This window comes from Balaenoptera ricei, chromosome 10 (assembly GCF_028023285.1).
Source record: "Balaenoptera ricei isolate mBalRic1 chromosome 10, mBalRic1.hap2, whole genome shotgun sequence".
Classification (NCBI taxonomy): Eukaryota; Metazoa; Chordata; class Mammalia; order Artiodactyla; family Balaenopteridae; genus Balaenoptera; species Balaenoptera ricei.
Window position 1 is genome coordinate 72,672,594 of NC_082648.1, and position 17,423 is coordinate 72,690,016.

At 35.4% G+C, this 17,423-nt stretch overlaps 1 protein-coding gene across 1 annotated transcript; it reads left to right on the forward strand.

Moving 5' to 3' along the window:
* Positions 1 to 1,068: 1,068 nt before the first annotated feature.
* On the forward strand, positions 1,069 to 12,379 carry NTS (neurotensin). The gene is made up of 4 exons (XM_059934725.1): positions 1,069 to 1,274; positions 3,047 to 3,108; positions 8,813 to 9,037; positions 11,610 to 12,379. Exons 1-4 carry the CDS (start codon positions 1,202 to 1,204, stop codon positions 11,760 to 11,762), a joined length of 513 nt encoding a protein of 170 aa, XP_059790708.1. The 5' UTR covers positions 1,069 to 1,201; the 3' UTR covers positions 11,763 to 12,379.
* Positions 12,380 to 17,423: the final 5,044 nt, after the last annotated feature.

Below are 17,423 nucleotides of genomic sequence, written 5' to 3' on the forward strand. Positions count from 1 at the left end.
AGAGTGTCATTGTAACTCATGAAATATGTGAAGATGCGGTCTTAAGAATGCGACGGGTGGACGGTGGTTATTTAAGATTGTCTCCGTTCCAGAAGTACCGTCTCATCTTTATCACTATCACAGGGGAAGAAATCTGATGCAATGGCGAAAACCAGTGAAAAGGAGATTATAGACTGAATAGGATGGGGCAGCAAGAATGAATCTAAAGGAGCAGAGCGATGCAGACAGGAAAAGAGGAAAGTATCAGAAAACAGCAATCAGTGATACAATAATACATATTTCTGCCTGCTAACACGTAAATAAATTATAGTTGGGTTTTGTAAACATGAAATTGTCTTTCTAAGACACTCAACCATAAATCAGCATACATAATTCAGTCATCCTTTCAGTTACTTAAAATAGACTTTTCAATTTGTTAGGAAATAATACCCTATTGCTTAGAGCTACTAGTCTCTTTTCTTAAAATTGATTCTCTCTCCTTTCTCTAAATTCTTTTGCTTAACCCAATATTATAACTGATTTTCTGCTTATCTTCCACTTGCTTTCTTCTTCTAGCATGTATTGTCTAAGACCTTATCAGTCCTGAAACCACAAAACACTTGTTCAAAAGTATGGGTTATCAGAAAAGAATCCTGACTCTTTAAGAACTTCCAAACCTAAAGAATTACTGATTTTAGGCATTCATCCTGGAGATTTTGATTCTATTGGAAATAACAGATCTCATGCTTCACAAAACCAAAATGACAACTTCTTCGAGTCAGAGAATAAGAGGAAATGGGGAAAGAATAGTACTGGAAGTTCTTTTCCAGTATGCTCTGTATGGAATTGCTTTTGAATGACTCCTGTGTGTCAGAAATCTGGAGCAGCCGTGGCAATTAGGGAAGATGTCGCTGTTACTGGAGGTTCAGAAGTGGGGGAGAGGTGTCGGGGGGACAAAGAAGAAAGGGAGGAGGAAGTGGGGAGTGGAGGGGAGGGATGGAAATGAAGGGCACATCCTGAAGAGATAATCCCTGTATACTGATGACATCATCCCCTGCATATATATATATATATATATATATATATACTTAGGGAATGGTCAAAGCATCTCTCATAGTTCAGTCACTTCCAAACTCAGCTGGAGGCAAGAGGAAGCACTAGAGAGCCCCCTTCAGCCTGTCTCAGACGTTTATGGACTGGGCTTGCTAGGAGGCTCAAGAAGATGATGGCAGGAATGAAAATCCAACTGGTGTGTATGATACTCCTGGCTTTCAGCTCCTGGAGTCTGTGCTCAGGTAAGCTCAGCTGCATTTCACAACTCCCTGAAGTGATTTCTTTTTCCATTTTTACAGCGTGTTGCCACTTAACGTTAATGTATCCAGGGAGAAGAGTTTCTCCCTTATTCTGGATTTCCTTTTTAGTGATAGAAGCTGGATATTTTCTCTCTCTGTTTTATGATTACAAGAACTGAAAGATTTCTTTTTCTTTTTTAAATCTGCAAGGTAATAAAAGGGATTTCAATGAAACACTTCATGTTCCCCTTTGCAATGTAACCACTAGAAAAAAAAAAAAAAAAAAACATGTGAAACTTAAATCAAGCTGGTCACTCTCTAATGAGAAGTACAGGAGTGGTGCCTGTCAAAGTGCAAACCCATAATTAAAACTGATTGCATTTGAAATGTTTTCTCTCTTCCTCATTCACTCTCTTAGGACATGGTGGCTTCTCCCTCTCAAAAATTATTTTCTTAATTGTGTGTATATTAAGATAACAAAGTGAAAATTGATATTTAATGAATAAATGAATAAAGCATTATTTGTAGAAAATTATTTCTAGAAAAATACACACAATACCAAGCCCTTTTAAGAGTACATTTTATATAACTTTTCTGTGTGACAAATAGACGTATTATTAAGTTAACTATTTTTTGCATGTCATTTAAGTTGATACAGAATGTAACTGGACAATTGTCATTCTTATATTGATAAAAATTATTTCCCTGTAGAGTATTTTGCATGTGATAATTAAGAAGAAACCATACATTGTCAAATATCTATCAATAGCTCACCTTGAAAATAAGATTTAAATTTAAAAGAGTAATATGAAATATTATAGTGATTGCAATATGCTCTAATTAATGTTGGAAAATAATTGAATGATCACATCAAGGTGGAAAAAAACCCAAGGGATAAATGCAGCAAAAATTATTTAGCCTGTTTTATACTGTTATATCAGAAATATGACACTGAAATTAATTCAAACTCCTGCTATGATTTTATGAATTAACTCAGTATAGTGTTCTATAAATTTATTTCTATTACCTTATAGTATTTTCTAAATTTTTCTTCTCTGTGAAGTATTCATTATTGGAAACTGGAAAGAATATTCTAAAAAACATCAGAAATCCATTTTCCACACTCTTGTACATGTATTGATGGCAACTCCACCCTTGCTTAAACAATTTTCTTAATAGCCTGTGATAAAATTGCTAAGTACACGTGATTCTAAATCCTTGTTTAAAGTAGAGAAACAAATCTTTCAAAGTGTGTTTTGTAAAATAGCATCTCAAATTAAACAAATCTCAGTGTCTTTCTTATTCTAAAATTATCAACAAGCAATTTCCTTTGTTTTTATCTTGAAAAAATGTCTTATACATACCTTTTCATTATGTTGTTTTTAAAATATCAATATGTATATATTCTGTATATGTAAACTATTTCCAGTAAAAATTATCCAGCATATTTGATGAAATCTTTATTATATCATATAATCAGGGTTTTTTTTTAATAATGAGATTCAGTGATTAAACAACTCCAAATCATCAATAGCTCTCCTGGCATAAAATCATGTGTTTGTTTTCTTAAAAGTGCTTCTATTATTCTATTCTGTTAGCCTAAAGTAAAACTATAATTGTTTTTTCTGAATGTTATTCTAAGGAGAATGAATACATAGCAAAGACAATAAACTTCTAAAACAAAGTTTTTTGAGACTAATCTTAAATCTCTAGGTTATAATATAATTACATGATATGTGATTATACAGTAAACATGTGGTTTTGATTTTACTCAGATTCAGAAGAGGAAATGAAAGCGTTAGAAGCAGATTTATTGACCAACATGCATACATCAAAGGTAACTTTTTCTTTTTTTTTAAACCAAGGACTGAAAAACATATGAACTCTCATTATAAACATGGTGTCCTTTTCCTATAGTAATAACTTCCCATTGAGACTGAAAAGTTCATTGGGAGGCATTTCCTTTATGGGGAAACTTTTCCTTAAGTTCAAAGGACTTAAGGGTGTTGATGTGACAGGGAAAGAAGCTATATTGATACTGTATAGTGTATCAATCACTATATTGCAAATTTAATTAAGTAGTCACATATTATTTATGTGGACATGCAAATATATTTTTAAAACTCCTTTTTCCATTCCAGTCACATTGTGTATGATGAAAGGTATATTGGCCCCAAGATAAATACATAAATGAAAATTAAGTGATATTTTTGCCTTTCTTGTGCTATTGGGGAGAGTGAAGTGGAGTTCCTAAATTAAGAATTAAAGTTCATGAAACCCATGAAAGAAATGTGGTAGAGAGTAAAGAGCAATAGACTAGCAAACAGAAGCCTTGAGATCTAATCCCACAACTGTGACTTATGAACTATTTGATCTTAAGCAAGGGGGTTAGTTAACATTGCTTGCCTTTGTTTCCTTATTTTTAAATGTTGGGGTTGGAGTTTATGATCTCCTAGACATTTACATTAAGTCCACACCTTGATTTAAATTCTCCTCATAACAGAAGTGTTATTGGTACCTGCTTATTGTTTTTATTGAATCAGGTGAAACTTTGTACTGGACCTTAGTATTCCTCTCTTGGGGTCTTGAAAGCAAGGTTTTTAGATTCCAGCCTGTACCTAGGAATACAACTCAATTAGAATATACCCAGTTACCATGCTACTACACAATCTTGATTTACTCGGAGTGAGTTAATCAGTGTGTATCTAAATGTAGAGTTAGAGAACAGGTTTCCCAACCAGAAGATGTTTCTCAAAGAAAAACATATCTTGAGGTGAGGCAGTCGCCCGGTGCAATCACTGTTGTAATGCTGAGGACTCCACAGGCGCTGTGGTAAGAAAGTAAATGCTCAGGACGACTCCTGCCACCTCAGGCTTCTCTTCCCTAATTGGATAAGCATGTTCCAGGTGCAACAACCCCCAGCATAGAAGTAGAATTATGTTCAGTAGTGGGTGTGAAGGGGTAATAGCCATTTCTGTGTGTGTATGAGAATGTGGGTCACTGTTATCTCAGAGCTAACAAAGACGTTTTCTACTATGGTCCTTAAAAGGCATTTGGGGAAAATTTAAGCACCTATATATTTCCACAATTGCCCAGATCTACAAAAGTTGAACACATTGAAACCAAATTCTACCATGATTTGGTGGGTTTCCTATCAAGAATGATCAAACTTCATTTAGTCATTAAAACTCAGTGAACAAATATATTTAACCTAAAATAACGGATCCTTTGTTTAATACTCAATCAGAATAACAATGGCTATAAGCACTTCAACTCATAAATAGGAAGACAAGTGAAGTCAATAGTCTGTTTTGAAAAATGGAACAGATTAGTATACCTTAGTGTCTTGGTAGAGATTTTACCTCTGTGATTTCAAGTTTATGTAGACAAATAAAGGTCCTCAATAATCTCCAAAATGTGATATGGTGTGGGGATTGCCAGCTACTTTGCAAAAATGTGGGAGTAGAGGTTATGATTCCTTCCCTGGCCAAGATGCTGCAAGGGAAAAACAATTTCAGTATATGAAGTGGTTTAGTTTTATTCTTAAGAGAAATACGTAGCAAAAGTATAGACAGAATAACATATACCGCTTTCATTCAGTCATGGGATATATCTCTAAAACAGATCATGGAAGAAAAATTGAATCCCATTGCCTCCTTTTTTACTTGAAATAAGTAAAATACAGACTATGATGAGGAAGCACCCAGAAGCATAATTATCCTAATTTTGCTGCTAGGATGGGAACATAAAGCTCATTTCTTATTTTTTATAAAACTACTATCACTTATTTCTCTGTGATTCAATTAGTTTTTGGTGTGTGTAGTGTTCTATGCAAATGAAAACTCTAAACTTTTGACCATTTTAACCAAAATACTGCATCTAAAATTTTGAAAGGATAGTATTTGAAATTGGTATAACTCCATTATTAAAAGCTTCAGAAAGCTTCAGCTTTCTTCTTTCCACTCTAAAGGTAATTTCAATTTTAAAGTAAAACTATTTAGACATTGAAATACTAATGTAGAAATACTGTTAAGCAACAGAAGGCCAAGAGAGATTCCAAAGCCTGAAGAGAAGGGGAAGATAAAGAAATTTGTTCTCACCATACAATTCTCTTTATTACCAGTGGTAGTGCTTTGGTATAGTTTTATTAAGAAAGAGAACTTTGAAGAAAAGAGTATGTTTTCTTTAGGCTCTCAAAAAGCTGCTGGAATGATGTAATTTTCTATGATCAAATTCAATGTCTTGAATACAGTAAGAGTTTAATAAATATTTATGTACTAACAATAAGAGTCTAGGATTTATTACTAGCCCTTACCTTTTGTATTCAGCTGTAAGAACTTCAGGGCTCCACCACAGATGACTTTATTTTTACTTAGGTGAAATACTTGAATTCACCATGAATTCACCAATTCAACAATTCAAATGCTTGTAATACATTTGAGTTCAGTGTATTATAGATAGTGACCATTAGTAATATAGATTAGGTCCCATTTAATTAAGGAAACCAAAATTTGACCAGGATCTTATTCAGTATTAGGAGTTTAATCAAATAATGCTAAGTAAGAACCACAAATATTCTTGTTTTCCTCATTTTAAAAGCAAGAGAAGACAATATTCTAAATTTCTTATCTATAGGCTTAGGTCTATTATAGACATTTATGTAAAATAATTTAATAAATAAGAATGTTTATTGTTAAAGAAAATTATTCATGACACTTGTTAAAGATAGCAAGGAAGACTTTATTCAAGAGGAACTATGGTTTTGCAAAGATCATGCTCAACTCCAAATACAACAAGGACAAGTGTGGATTTACAGCCAAGGAACAGGGTTGGGGTGGATCATTGTATGGAAAATTACTGAGGAAACACTAAATCTAGGAGGATTCTTGCTAGACAACTCCATAGAATCCTAGGATGATCAGGTACCAACGGTGGGGCATTTTTACTAACTTGACTCAGAAGGATTCTTGCTAAAACTGGACTAAGTAGACCAAGGACAGAGCCCAAGGTTGGGACCTCGTCAAGAAGAGGGCTCAGAGGAGCCTAAATCAGATTTCATCAAAGACAGAGTCTTTGTCATTTTCTTGAGTGAACTATTTAAACCTTATAAGAAATGTTCTTAAATACATGTCTATTTAGACATCCTATTGTCAAAAGTGCCCTCTCTGCAGTGCTTCCAAAGTATGACAGGGGCTAAGGTGATATTAAATAGTATTATACTAGTGAGTGATGTAGTGACTGTTTTAACTGGCAGAAGAGAACAAAATGCTTTACTCAGTTTCCTCATCCAAAAAAATAATCAGACAACACAAGTCCCGACAGATACCTTATGAATAAAGCATTATATGGTCAATTAGTTTGGGGAGCATTGGATATTATGTTAGCACCGTTGAAAAGTTACAATGAATGTTTGCAAGTAAAAAGCTCTGGGGATATCTAAATTCAAGAAGCCTTTAAATTTCCTTTAAACTTCCTTTAAACTCAAGTTTTCCAATTCACTTGACAGTGGAACTCCTTTTTAAAAACAGTGAGTACAGAGCTAGTGTTCTAAGGAAAACAATCAGATGATCTCTAAAGAGCTTTCCGAATGCAAAATTGTAGCATCCCATTACTTGGCAAGACATAAGGTGTTGCTGCCACACAGTGGAGCACGCTGCCTCTAAGCATCCCATAGCAGAAAAATTCAAGAACAGGCTGATAATCACATTCGAGGGGCATAGCTGAATGTATTTCCAAACTGGTTGAAAACATTATACCGAATATTTTTGTACTCACAGATTTGCATGTCCCTAAGGTAAAATCTTAATCAAAGGCTATGCACATTTACAATTTTAATACATATTGCCAAAACACCTTTCAAGAAATTATACCAATGTATACTCAGACTAACACATATTTAGAAGAGAAAGTGTCTGTTTCTCCATATCCTTATAAGTACATCAAGCGTACTTATACTTTTTAGGGTCTTCTGATCTGATAGTAGCCACGTTGAACATCATTCCACATATTTCTGTTCCATATTTCTTCTTTGATAGCGATTCTGTGACTTGTCTGCTCATATTATTTATCTGAGGTTTAACAATTTTTAAGTGTTTTTTTTTTTTTTTTTAATTGGGGCATTCACCAGTTTCTTTTGGAAGAGCTCCACCTGTGTTAAGTATATTAACATTTTGTGGCAGCTTTTACAGTATACCTTGCTTTTGATTTTAGTTCAGGCAGTTAATTTTTGAGAGATAATTTACACATTTATGTATTTAAAATGATCTTTTCCTTTATGGATTCTGGTTTGGATATTTGCTTAACAATATTTTTCCAAATTTATAAAATAAATTCTATATATTTACATATTTTTATTTTTACTCATATTTAACCCATCTGGATATTGTTAGACTATAATATGTCAATAAACGTTATAACTAGATCTAAATCCAGCTTTCCCCATAGCCAACTGTCCCAAGGACTTCAAATGCAAACTTTGCTATCTGCTCTTCAATCATATTTACTTGGATCAAATTTTGGACATTATATTCTCTTTTGTTGAGTTTTATATTTATTCTTACTCTATTAATTCACTCTGATTACTGCAGCTTTAAGATACATTTTAATATCTGGTAGAGTAAGTCCTTCCTCATTACCTTTTTATTTTTCTAAGTCTTCTTAGTTCTCACATATTCATACTTTCAAATTAACTTCATAATTGTTTTGCTACACTCCCTCCTCTAAACTTCCAGTCTCCCCATATTTTCCAAATTGGAACTTTGATTTGGAATTGCATTGCATTTGGAGAATAATTCAGAGAGAACTGACGCCAATAAAATTGATACTAATATTTTTGAATCTTCTCATCACAGCTTTGTGGTCATTCCAAAAAAATTTTTTTATGTTCTTTAGAAAAAATTTGTGCTTCTCTTCATCTGTGCCCTTTGAGATGCTTGTTAAGTTTTATGTTATTTCACACTTAGTTTCTCCAAAAATTGGCAAATGAGAAAGTTGTTAATTATGGTAATAATGGTTTCAGACAAGATCTTATTAGAAAAGGATATTTTAGAAAATATTATAATTTTCAAATAAATAAATTGAGCTGTGATGTTACCTGTGACAACTATTAATGTGTGGAATAGATTCGTGGTCTCACACTACTGTAATTATCCAAATCTATTAGTATCACCTTGGCCGCTGTTCCATTAGACACTAAACTGAAGTGTAATAAGGAGAGAGTGGTATTTTTAATATTTTCACCTGTGATGTATACATGTATATTTATGTATTTCTACTTACTGTAATTTCTATTTTCTTTCTTGCTTTGCTCATGTATGTGTGTGTTTATGTGTATTAACTCTATTGCATTTGGTAAATAGAGGATATGAAGTATCGACACTCTTCAACTTTGTGATACGAAGTTACTAATTAACAACAGTGTTTTTATTTGGCTAGACTAAGAATTAGATCTTAAAAGGTAATGGCTTAGCACAATAGAAATTTATTTCTAACTCTTACAACACAAATTTTAATTGCATTAACTATTTCTTTCTACATTTCAGATCAGTAAAGCAAGTGTTCCCTCTTGGAAAATGAGCCTGCTGAATGTTTGCAGTCTTGTAAATAACCTGAACAGCCAAGCCGAGGAAACAGGAGAGTTTCCTGAGGAGGAGCTTATTACAAGAAGGAAATTTCCGACTCCCTTAGATGGCTTTAGCTTGGAAGCAATGCTGACAATATACCAGCTCCGAAAAATCTGTCACAGCAGGGCCTTTCAACACTGGGAGGTAAACAAAAACAAAATATGAATATGATTGCGGCTATACTAGTTAACTCTCATTTGTACTGATTTTTTTAATCCTGATCATTATCATAACAGGAAGACTTACAAATATTAAGGAAGAATAAACCATGTGTTGAGGTTAACATTCCTTCAGATCTTCAAAGTGTCCTGCAAATATTTGGAGTTTAGCGAAATATCTTTTCTTTGGTCTTAAAAGGGGGATCTGTCTTAGGGCAGATTTGATACATATGCTTTTATTGTGGATGGCATGCTTAGGCAGTTTTTGGTGGTGGTGGTGGCATGCCTAAGAAATTTAGGAAATGCAAAATGTTTTCTTAGAAACACATAAGTCATGTGTGTTTATTTATAAACAAACACAGAACACAAAAGGTTCCAGTTTCATTTGAATATATTAGGCAAATAAAACCAGAATGATAAGGATATATACATATTTCTATTTTAATTGAATGTGTGGATTGTGGATTTCACTCATCCTTAGAAGCTAAACGAGGTCCACTATGGCTAGTACAGTCAAATTTCATTATCCAGAACTACCACAAAGGAGTGGATGAATCAGTTCTATTAAATACTACACTGGTGACTCACCACCTTTGGTTTGGAAATTTTTGGAAGAGAAAAGAGAAATGAAAATGCTTTAAGAAAAAATAAGAAGAAAATTTTAAAATTTTCCCGACAAAGAAAATATTTCTTTCAGATTAACCCCTAAGAGAAATTTGCTTCATGTTTCATATTCTGGGCTTATACCAACACTGGGGATCTGAGGGTCTGAGGATGACTTTCCTGCTAATATAACAATCTCTATAACACACTGTCACAGAGATACCCTGTGGAAAAGAGGAAATGAAATGCAGAACTTCTAGTGTTTATTCTAACTTGTAAACAAAATGATATTTTCCAGATTAAAAAAAAAAAAGCTAGTTTTAATTTTTCTTGCTGGACTGTTTATCCCTTAATTCCAATTCCAGCTAAATGATTTTCTCTTCAAAATATTACATCAATAAAACTTGAAAAATACTAATTTTAACATAGGGAAATATCAATTATGTGCTGTTTATCCAGGAAAGAAAATAAACCCTCAATAAACTATAATACAGACAAATCAGGTACACATAAGATTAAAACGTTTGCTATTTTAAATGTTGTTGAGTGATTTAAAATAAAATGATAATATTATTCAGAGTGTAGTACAATTACAGACTATGTGCACAGAGAAACAAAAGATTAAGAAACTAGATTGTCTGACAGTAGCTGTTTTTCCTTCTATGAAATTGAACAGCTGTGGGTTGAAATAAAGTACTTGTGATACGATTCAATGCATACAGATTATGATTAAAAACTTACTCTCCTGTCAGTATTATAGTCACCCCAAAGTTTAGAAGACATTCACAGATGTGAATACAGTTCTTACCTTGAGCATTGATTTTTAAAAAAATTTTGTGTAAATCATGTGCAAAACTCTGGAAAGAGTTCCTAAATATTTTATGCCAGTGGAACATTTGAATGAGAACAGTACTATCAGAAAAAGTGTTTGGAACTAATTTTAGAATGCAGCATATTTAATGAGGTATTAGACAAGATCCTGCATAGAGATTAACTCCCTTGAGTTTTTGAATGTGAACTTGCTTTTAATGATTAACTATTAAGCAGCACAATATAAAGATCTTTACCATTTAAACAGAGCTTTCACATATGTTAATTTCTACAACAGCTGAGCAAGTAGTCAGAACAAGCATTCCTCTCTCTATGACTGAGAAATAGATCTTTAGAATGGCTTTCAAGTCAAATCAGTAATTAACTTAATTGAATATAAAATTCTATTGACCTGGGGCTTCCCTGGTGGCACAGTGGTTAAGAATCCACCTGCCAATGCAGAGGACACAGGTTCGAGCCCTGGTCCGGGAAGATCCCACATGCCACAGAGCAACTAAGCCCGTGCGCCATGACTACTGATCCTGCGCTCTAGAGCCCGTGAGCCACAACTACTGAGCCCGTGTGCCACAACTACTGAAGCCTGCGTGCCTAGAGCCCGTGCTCTGCAACAAGAGAAGCCCATGCACAAAGCCCACGCACCACAACGAAGACCCAGTGCAGCCATAAATAAATTAATTAAATTAAAAAAAAAAAAGTTCTATTGACTTTTGAGGCCAAACCTGGTTTACTAGCTTCAAAACTTTGTATTTGTTGTGATTTATGATATATTTCCATCTTTTGGTCTATCATAAATGGAAGAAAAATACTCAAAGTTATATTAAGTGTGTTCCTTCATTTGGAGGTATTAATATATGGGCTTGACAAATAAAGACAAAAAATTTTAAAGGCTGGCCTGCTGAACTAAGAGCACTGAACGGAGAATCAGAAAAATCATGTCTCATCCTGTCCCAGCCACTTGAGAGCCACCTGGTCTTGAGCAAAACATTTAATTGTTTTGACCTTCATACATCTCATCCACATATATCTTACTGTCTGAATAGCAAATGAGATAAAAGGTAGACAAATCCTCTGAAATGGAAGACTTTATGCATGTAGGTTTCATTCATATTCGGTCTATCTTGCAGTTGATTCAGGAAGAGGTTCTTGATACTGGAAATGACAAACATGAAAAGGAAGAAGTTATAAAGAGAAAAATTCCCTACATTCTGAAACGGCAGCTGTATGAGAATAAACCCAGAAGACCCTATATACTCAAAAGAGGTTCTTACTACTACTGAGAGGATATTTTATTTACATGTGATTGTGATTTACCACCCTTTAATTAAATATCAAATTATATTTGTGTGGAAATATGACAGAACACAATTATTTTGTCTCTGCTACAATTGTGGTTTATTAGATGTGATTTTTCTGCATTAATATAAATTGGACTAAATGTTTTCAAATAAATCTAGATCTTGAGCATGATGTGTTGTGTATAACTGGAGTAGATATTAAGTCATATATAGAATGTTTTGTCATTTTGCAAAGCACTTAATGGGTTGTTGAAACAGTCAAAATGTTTGACATTCTAAACCAAATTATAAGAGATTAGAACAGAGTCTTATGGCAAAGTCTAGCTTACATGTCATTAACCCAAAACAAAATAATAGCACCTGCTTTATTATTTGACTGAATGTTTTATCGAATTAAAAGAAATACGTGCTCTCTTCCAAGACTTACTCATGAATCTCTCAGATATGGGGAAGGTAATCATAGTAAAATAGGACCATCTTCAAAGAATGTTTAATGAATTATTGTTAATTCTGCTTATCTTAATGAATGATCTTCGACTGAATTTGTTTTTCTGTTAAATAAACTTAATAGCTAACAAAAAAACAACAAACCATCAGAACCATGTTTCTTTGCAGATTTACTATCATTAGAAGAGTTACCCTTTATTGACTTTTTCCCCTCACATCCAGTGAATGATAGCTTTATTTTTAACCTCACTGAGGAACTTATGTGACTAATATTTTTCCCACTTAGGAGACCATTTCTGAGGCAAAAGGTATATTTGAAATAGCTCCTCATGAATTTCCTTAAACACTGTACTTACAGTCTCATAAGCCCTCACAGCCCTTACACCCCACCATTAGCAGTGGCCTCCTAGACTCCTGCTCTGACAGGGGGCCTAGGAGGACCTCTCTTTACAGGTTGCATCCTAATCCCATAGTCATCTATGAAGGAAGATATCAGGATTTGACTTATTCTGGAATTAAGGACTTTTGGGAGCTCTATGGCCTTTAGATGAGCTCGCCCCTTCCCCTAGGCTAAACCCCACTTGGTAGGATTTAAGTGTAGCTCACCAATCTCTGAGTTTTTCTGATAAAACCATGACTTCTCACAGCTCCCTACCATCTTTTACAGTCCTAACAACTTCAACATTAAATAGTGCTCAAGGCACTGATCCTAAGAAGGAAACTACTCCATAGTGATTAAGAGTGTCTACTCTGGAGTCAGAAGGCCCAGATTCAGCTCCACTCTTCGCTAGTAATCTTGGACAATTTATTTAACCTCTCTGTTTCCTCAGCTACTAAATGTGCAGTCTGGAGGAGGTTAAAGTAGTCTGATATGGTGTAAAATGCTTACAACGGTACCTGGAATAGATTAATAACATACTAAATTTAACAGTTCTTCTGGCCACTTTCCTACCGGTTTTCCTTTCTTCTTCACAAACTACAGAGCATAACACAGTTTCATACGCTAACCCTCTGTGTTTTGAACAACTGCTGATCTCCTTTTTACTTGCTTCATTCATTATCCTTGAGGACTACCACATACACGTGCAAGATCCCTCCATAATCTCCCTTCTCAGTCCCTGCCATCTTCACTTCCAATAATAAGCATTTTATCCATTTCATCTCATCCCATCACTTCCATGGTCCTACCATAGTACTTCTCACTCCCAATAAATTCAACCTCTCCACAAATCTCGATTTCAAGCACTCTGCTCTCTACACGACATCTTCTCTCTCCAGTTCACATAATCTATCACTCTCTAACATTTATGATCCCATCTAACACATTGTCCCCACTTCTTTTCACTCTTCACCTTCTAATCATGCCCTCACTTTGCACTTTACTTGGCTTAGATTCTATCGCGTAAAATTAAAATCACTCCCTTATTACCCTCAACTTCCTGTCCTTCTACATTATATGAGCCTGTGGGAACACCATCAGTTAAACTGAAATCTCCCCCTGATTCTGACCTGACCTGAGAAGCTGAACATAGCTGGAGAAAAGCACCCAAACTATTGAAGTGTCACCCTTAAAATTTGTGATCGCAAATCTCAAGAGGGTCCTTAGTACTACCCAATATTCCTACTGTTTGCATGATAAATTTTGCCTCCAAGTATCACTAATGATTGTTTTATATCTTCTCGTCTTCCATAAATTGCAACACTCATCATTCTCCTGACATTCGTCAGATGACTTTCTAATGATCTCACCCAAAATACAAAGCAATAAGAAGAAAATCATATCATTTCCCTACCACTGAATGTAACAATTCCCTTGCATTTATGCCTCACTCTCTTACATTTCAACAGAGGAACTGTCTCTTCTCTTCTGAGGTTTACTCCTCTATTTCCCTATGTCAGTGAACGGTCCCACCAACCGCTCAGGCCAAAAATCTAGTAGTAATTCTTAATTCCTCTCTTTAATACGAACCTGCCGTTTCATCTGTTAAGAACTTTTGTTGGCTTTGCTTTCCAAAGACATCTCAAATCTGTCTGCCTCTTACCATATCTACCACCACTGCCCTAATCCACAAATTTTCCTCCCCCCAGGACTGTGACAATTTCTTCCCAGATGCTTTACTCTTATCGTCTTATTCATCTATATCCTCATAGCAGAATAACATTTTTAAAAATATTAATTAGATTATGCCATGCGTCTCTCCTCAAACTTCCACAGTGTCTTTCCCTTGCATTTTGGATTAAATCCAAATTCTGTCTTAAAAGGCCTGAAATGCTGCAGCATTGGTTTACTTCTCTGTTTAATTTCACTCATTCCCCTCCAGTCATATTGGCCTTTTTGTTCTTCTTATATCCAGCTTGTTTCTGCTCCAGAAACAAAAAAACAGTTGCTGAAACCTCTTTTCTGGAAAGCTCTTCTGGTTGAAAATCCTTTTTCCAGGGTACACAGGACATCCACTTAAAGGTTACATTTTCAGCATCTCTTGTCATAGGAATGGCTAAGTTGGAGCCAATGGGATAATGGGTGGTAAAAATGTGTATAACTTGTGGGTCTGTAATAACTTAAACAGAAACTTCATTCCCTGAACTTTGACTTTTTCCTCATTTTGTTTTTTTGGTCTTAATGTGAATTTATTGTAACCACACAAGTGAATACCATTGTCTTGAGCATGACACTGATTGATAGAGCTTGTGGAGCAAAGCTGCCTCACCGGCCTGGACCAACCACATTGTTACTTGAAAGAGAAATGCATTTCTAACTTATTTAAGGCACTGCATTTTTCAGCCTCATTGTTACAATGCCTCAACCATTATTTTAATTGTTACAGTCTTCTCCAAATCTTCTCATGGTTTATTTTTCACATAATTTAGATCTCTGCACATATGATATATGTACAGTGAGGACTTTTCTTAAATAACCTTCATCCCTGAGTCAATATCCATCTAACTTGCTTTATTTGTCTACAGCCATACCACCCTGAATGCGTCCGATCTCATCTCATCTATATTGCTATATTTTTCTTCATATTTGAAAAAGAAAAAAAAAGGAAAAGCAGTCATTGACAGCAATCAGCTGGGAGCTGGCCTGGCACCAACAGCTAGGCTATGGTGTCGTCCAGTTAAACACAGACAATTTCATAGAATAAAACTTCAGACAGGGTCATTCTAACCATGATGCAAAAGACAATAAACACGACCACGCTATAATCGTGCCTGAGCAAAAATCAAAAACAAGGACACCACAAACCACAGAAATGATCAAACATCCTCCTTTCCCACATAATTTGAGTGACTGCTGTTTTAACTAAGCTCTATTTTTCTACCTCTAGCATAAAAACCACTATAATACCCAATCAAAGAAATACCCTCACTTTCTGAAAACACCCAAACCAGAGCAAAACCACACTTTCAGAATATTCTTCAAATCACAAGTCTAAATCCTGTAAAAGGCCCCTACCTATGCCCTGTTATTGGGAGGTCCCATGGTTTTCCATTGAATGAGATCTCCAATACCAGCAAACCCAACCTTGTGGGAGAGCACTGTCTGTGGTCTTTGGCTGGTAGACATCAGCACAGCACATATCATAACTTGAAATTATATAGTAATTTATTTGTTTACTTGTTTATAATTTTTCACCCCCGCTTGAATGTGTAAACTTTGTGAAGACAGGGATTTTGTTTTTCTTATTCATAGTTGTATTCCCAACGTTGAGCACCAGGCCTGGTAACTGTTAGTAAGGATTTGTTTAATGAATGAATAAATTAGCAGCAGAATTGCCTTTTCTCTTATCATAAGAGGTTTTAGACATAGTTTCTACACATTTTTAAGCCCCAACTTAGAGACTACACTTCAGAAAGACTGGTTATGAGCTCAGATACCCACACAAAGTCCCTGGTCTTTTGTGAAGCAACACAGAATGTAGGAGGTTAAAGCTCACCTTCACTAACAGTGGCAACCTGGGGAGATCACGCTTCATTTTTTGTCTCTTAGATTCCCTTCTGTGAGGAAAACAAACAAAAATGCCAAAGTGAAATTGGCAGTACAGTTGACCCTTGAACAACATGGGGGTTAAGGGCACTGACTCCCTGGGGAGTTGGAAATTCATATATAACTTTACAGTCAGCCTTCCTTAACCATGGTTTCGCATCTGCAGGTTCAACCAGCAGGGGCTGTGTAGTACTGTAGTATGTATTCACTGAAAAAAAATCCATGTGTGAGTGGACCTGTGCATCTCAATCTCATGTTGTTCAGGGTCAACTGTAGTTAAAAGGGGAAGGAATGGATTTGTGAAATATAAAGAGAAAGTACTAACATGAACTGGTACTTGAATGTAAGAGGAAAGAAGAAAGGAATATTCTAGATTATTTTGAGATTTGAAGTCAGGAACCTTGTTCTATATTTGCAAATTTTGAGATTTCCCTTAGTTTGAGCTAAGTGAAACTTAAATATTAAATCCAGTCCCTGCCTAGGAGTCCACCAAGATGACAACATCGAAGGTTCCTGAACTCCTTCTCCCATAGGCACGCCAAATTAACAAGCACCCATGGAGCCATTTCCTCTGAAAGAAATCCAGAGACGAGCTGAGCAACTTCTACACATTGGGCAGGTGAGAAAACACCCAGATTGAAACAGGTAGGAAAAGCTGAGGCATGCCCTCACCATACAACTCACCCTGGCACCGTGCTATACAGTTGGGAGGGAATGCCCAACGCCTATTGTCACCTTCAGAAGCAAAAGATTTGGGCTGTACATCTGGCGCCCCTACTTTAAAGACTCCCATTTGAGGGACAGGCTCCCCCAAAACACTCAGCCCTGAAAGCCAACATGGCTTATGTCCATGAGACCCATAAGACTATGATAAACAAAAGAGCAATTCTTAACAGGCGTGTTCACGCTTGCGCGGTGCTGTGTACTTGTTTGATATGATTTAAAATTCACTTGCTTTTTGTTCTAAGAATGAAGTTGTTTACACTGAGAAAGCTGTGTCAAGATATCATCATTAACATGAACACTCTAGCTCAGCAATTGACAGGCACAGCTGGGGGCTTATTGATAAGAACTGCTGTGAAAGAGTGACTCTGGCTGGGGGATTTTAAGCTTTAAATACTAAGAGGTTTGACCAGCAACTCAAAAGTGTTCAGTCTGGGCAAGGCTACTCTTTGCTAATTGAAACGGCTTTCCAAAGATCTCCTGGCTGG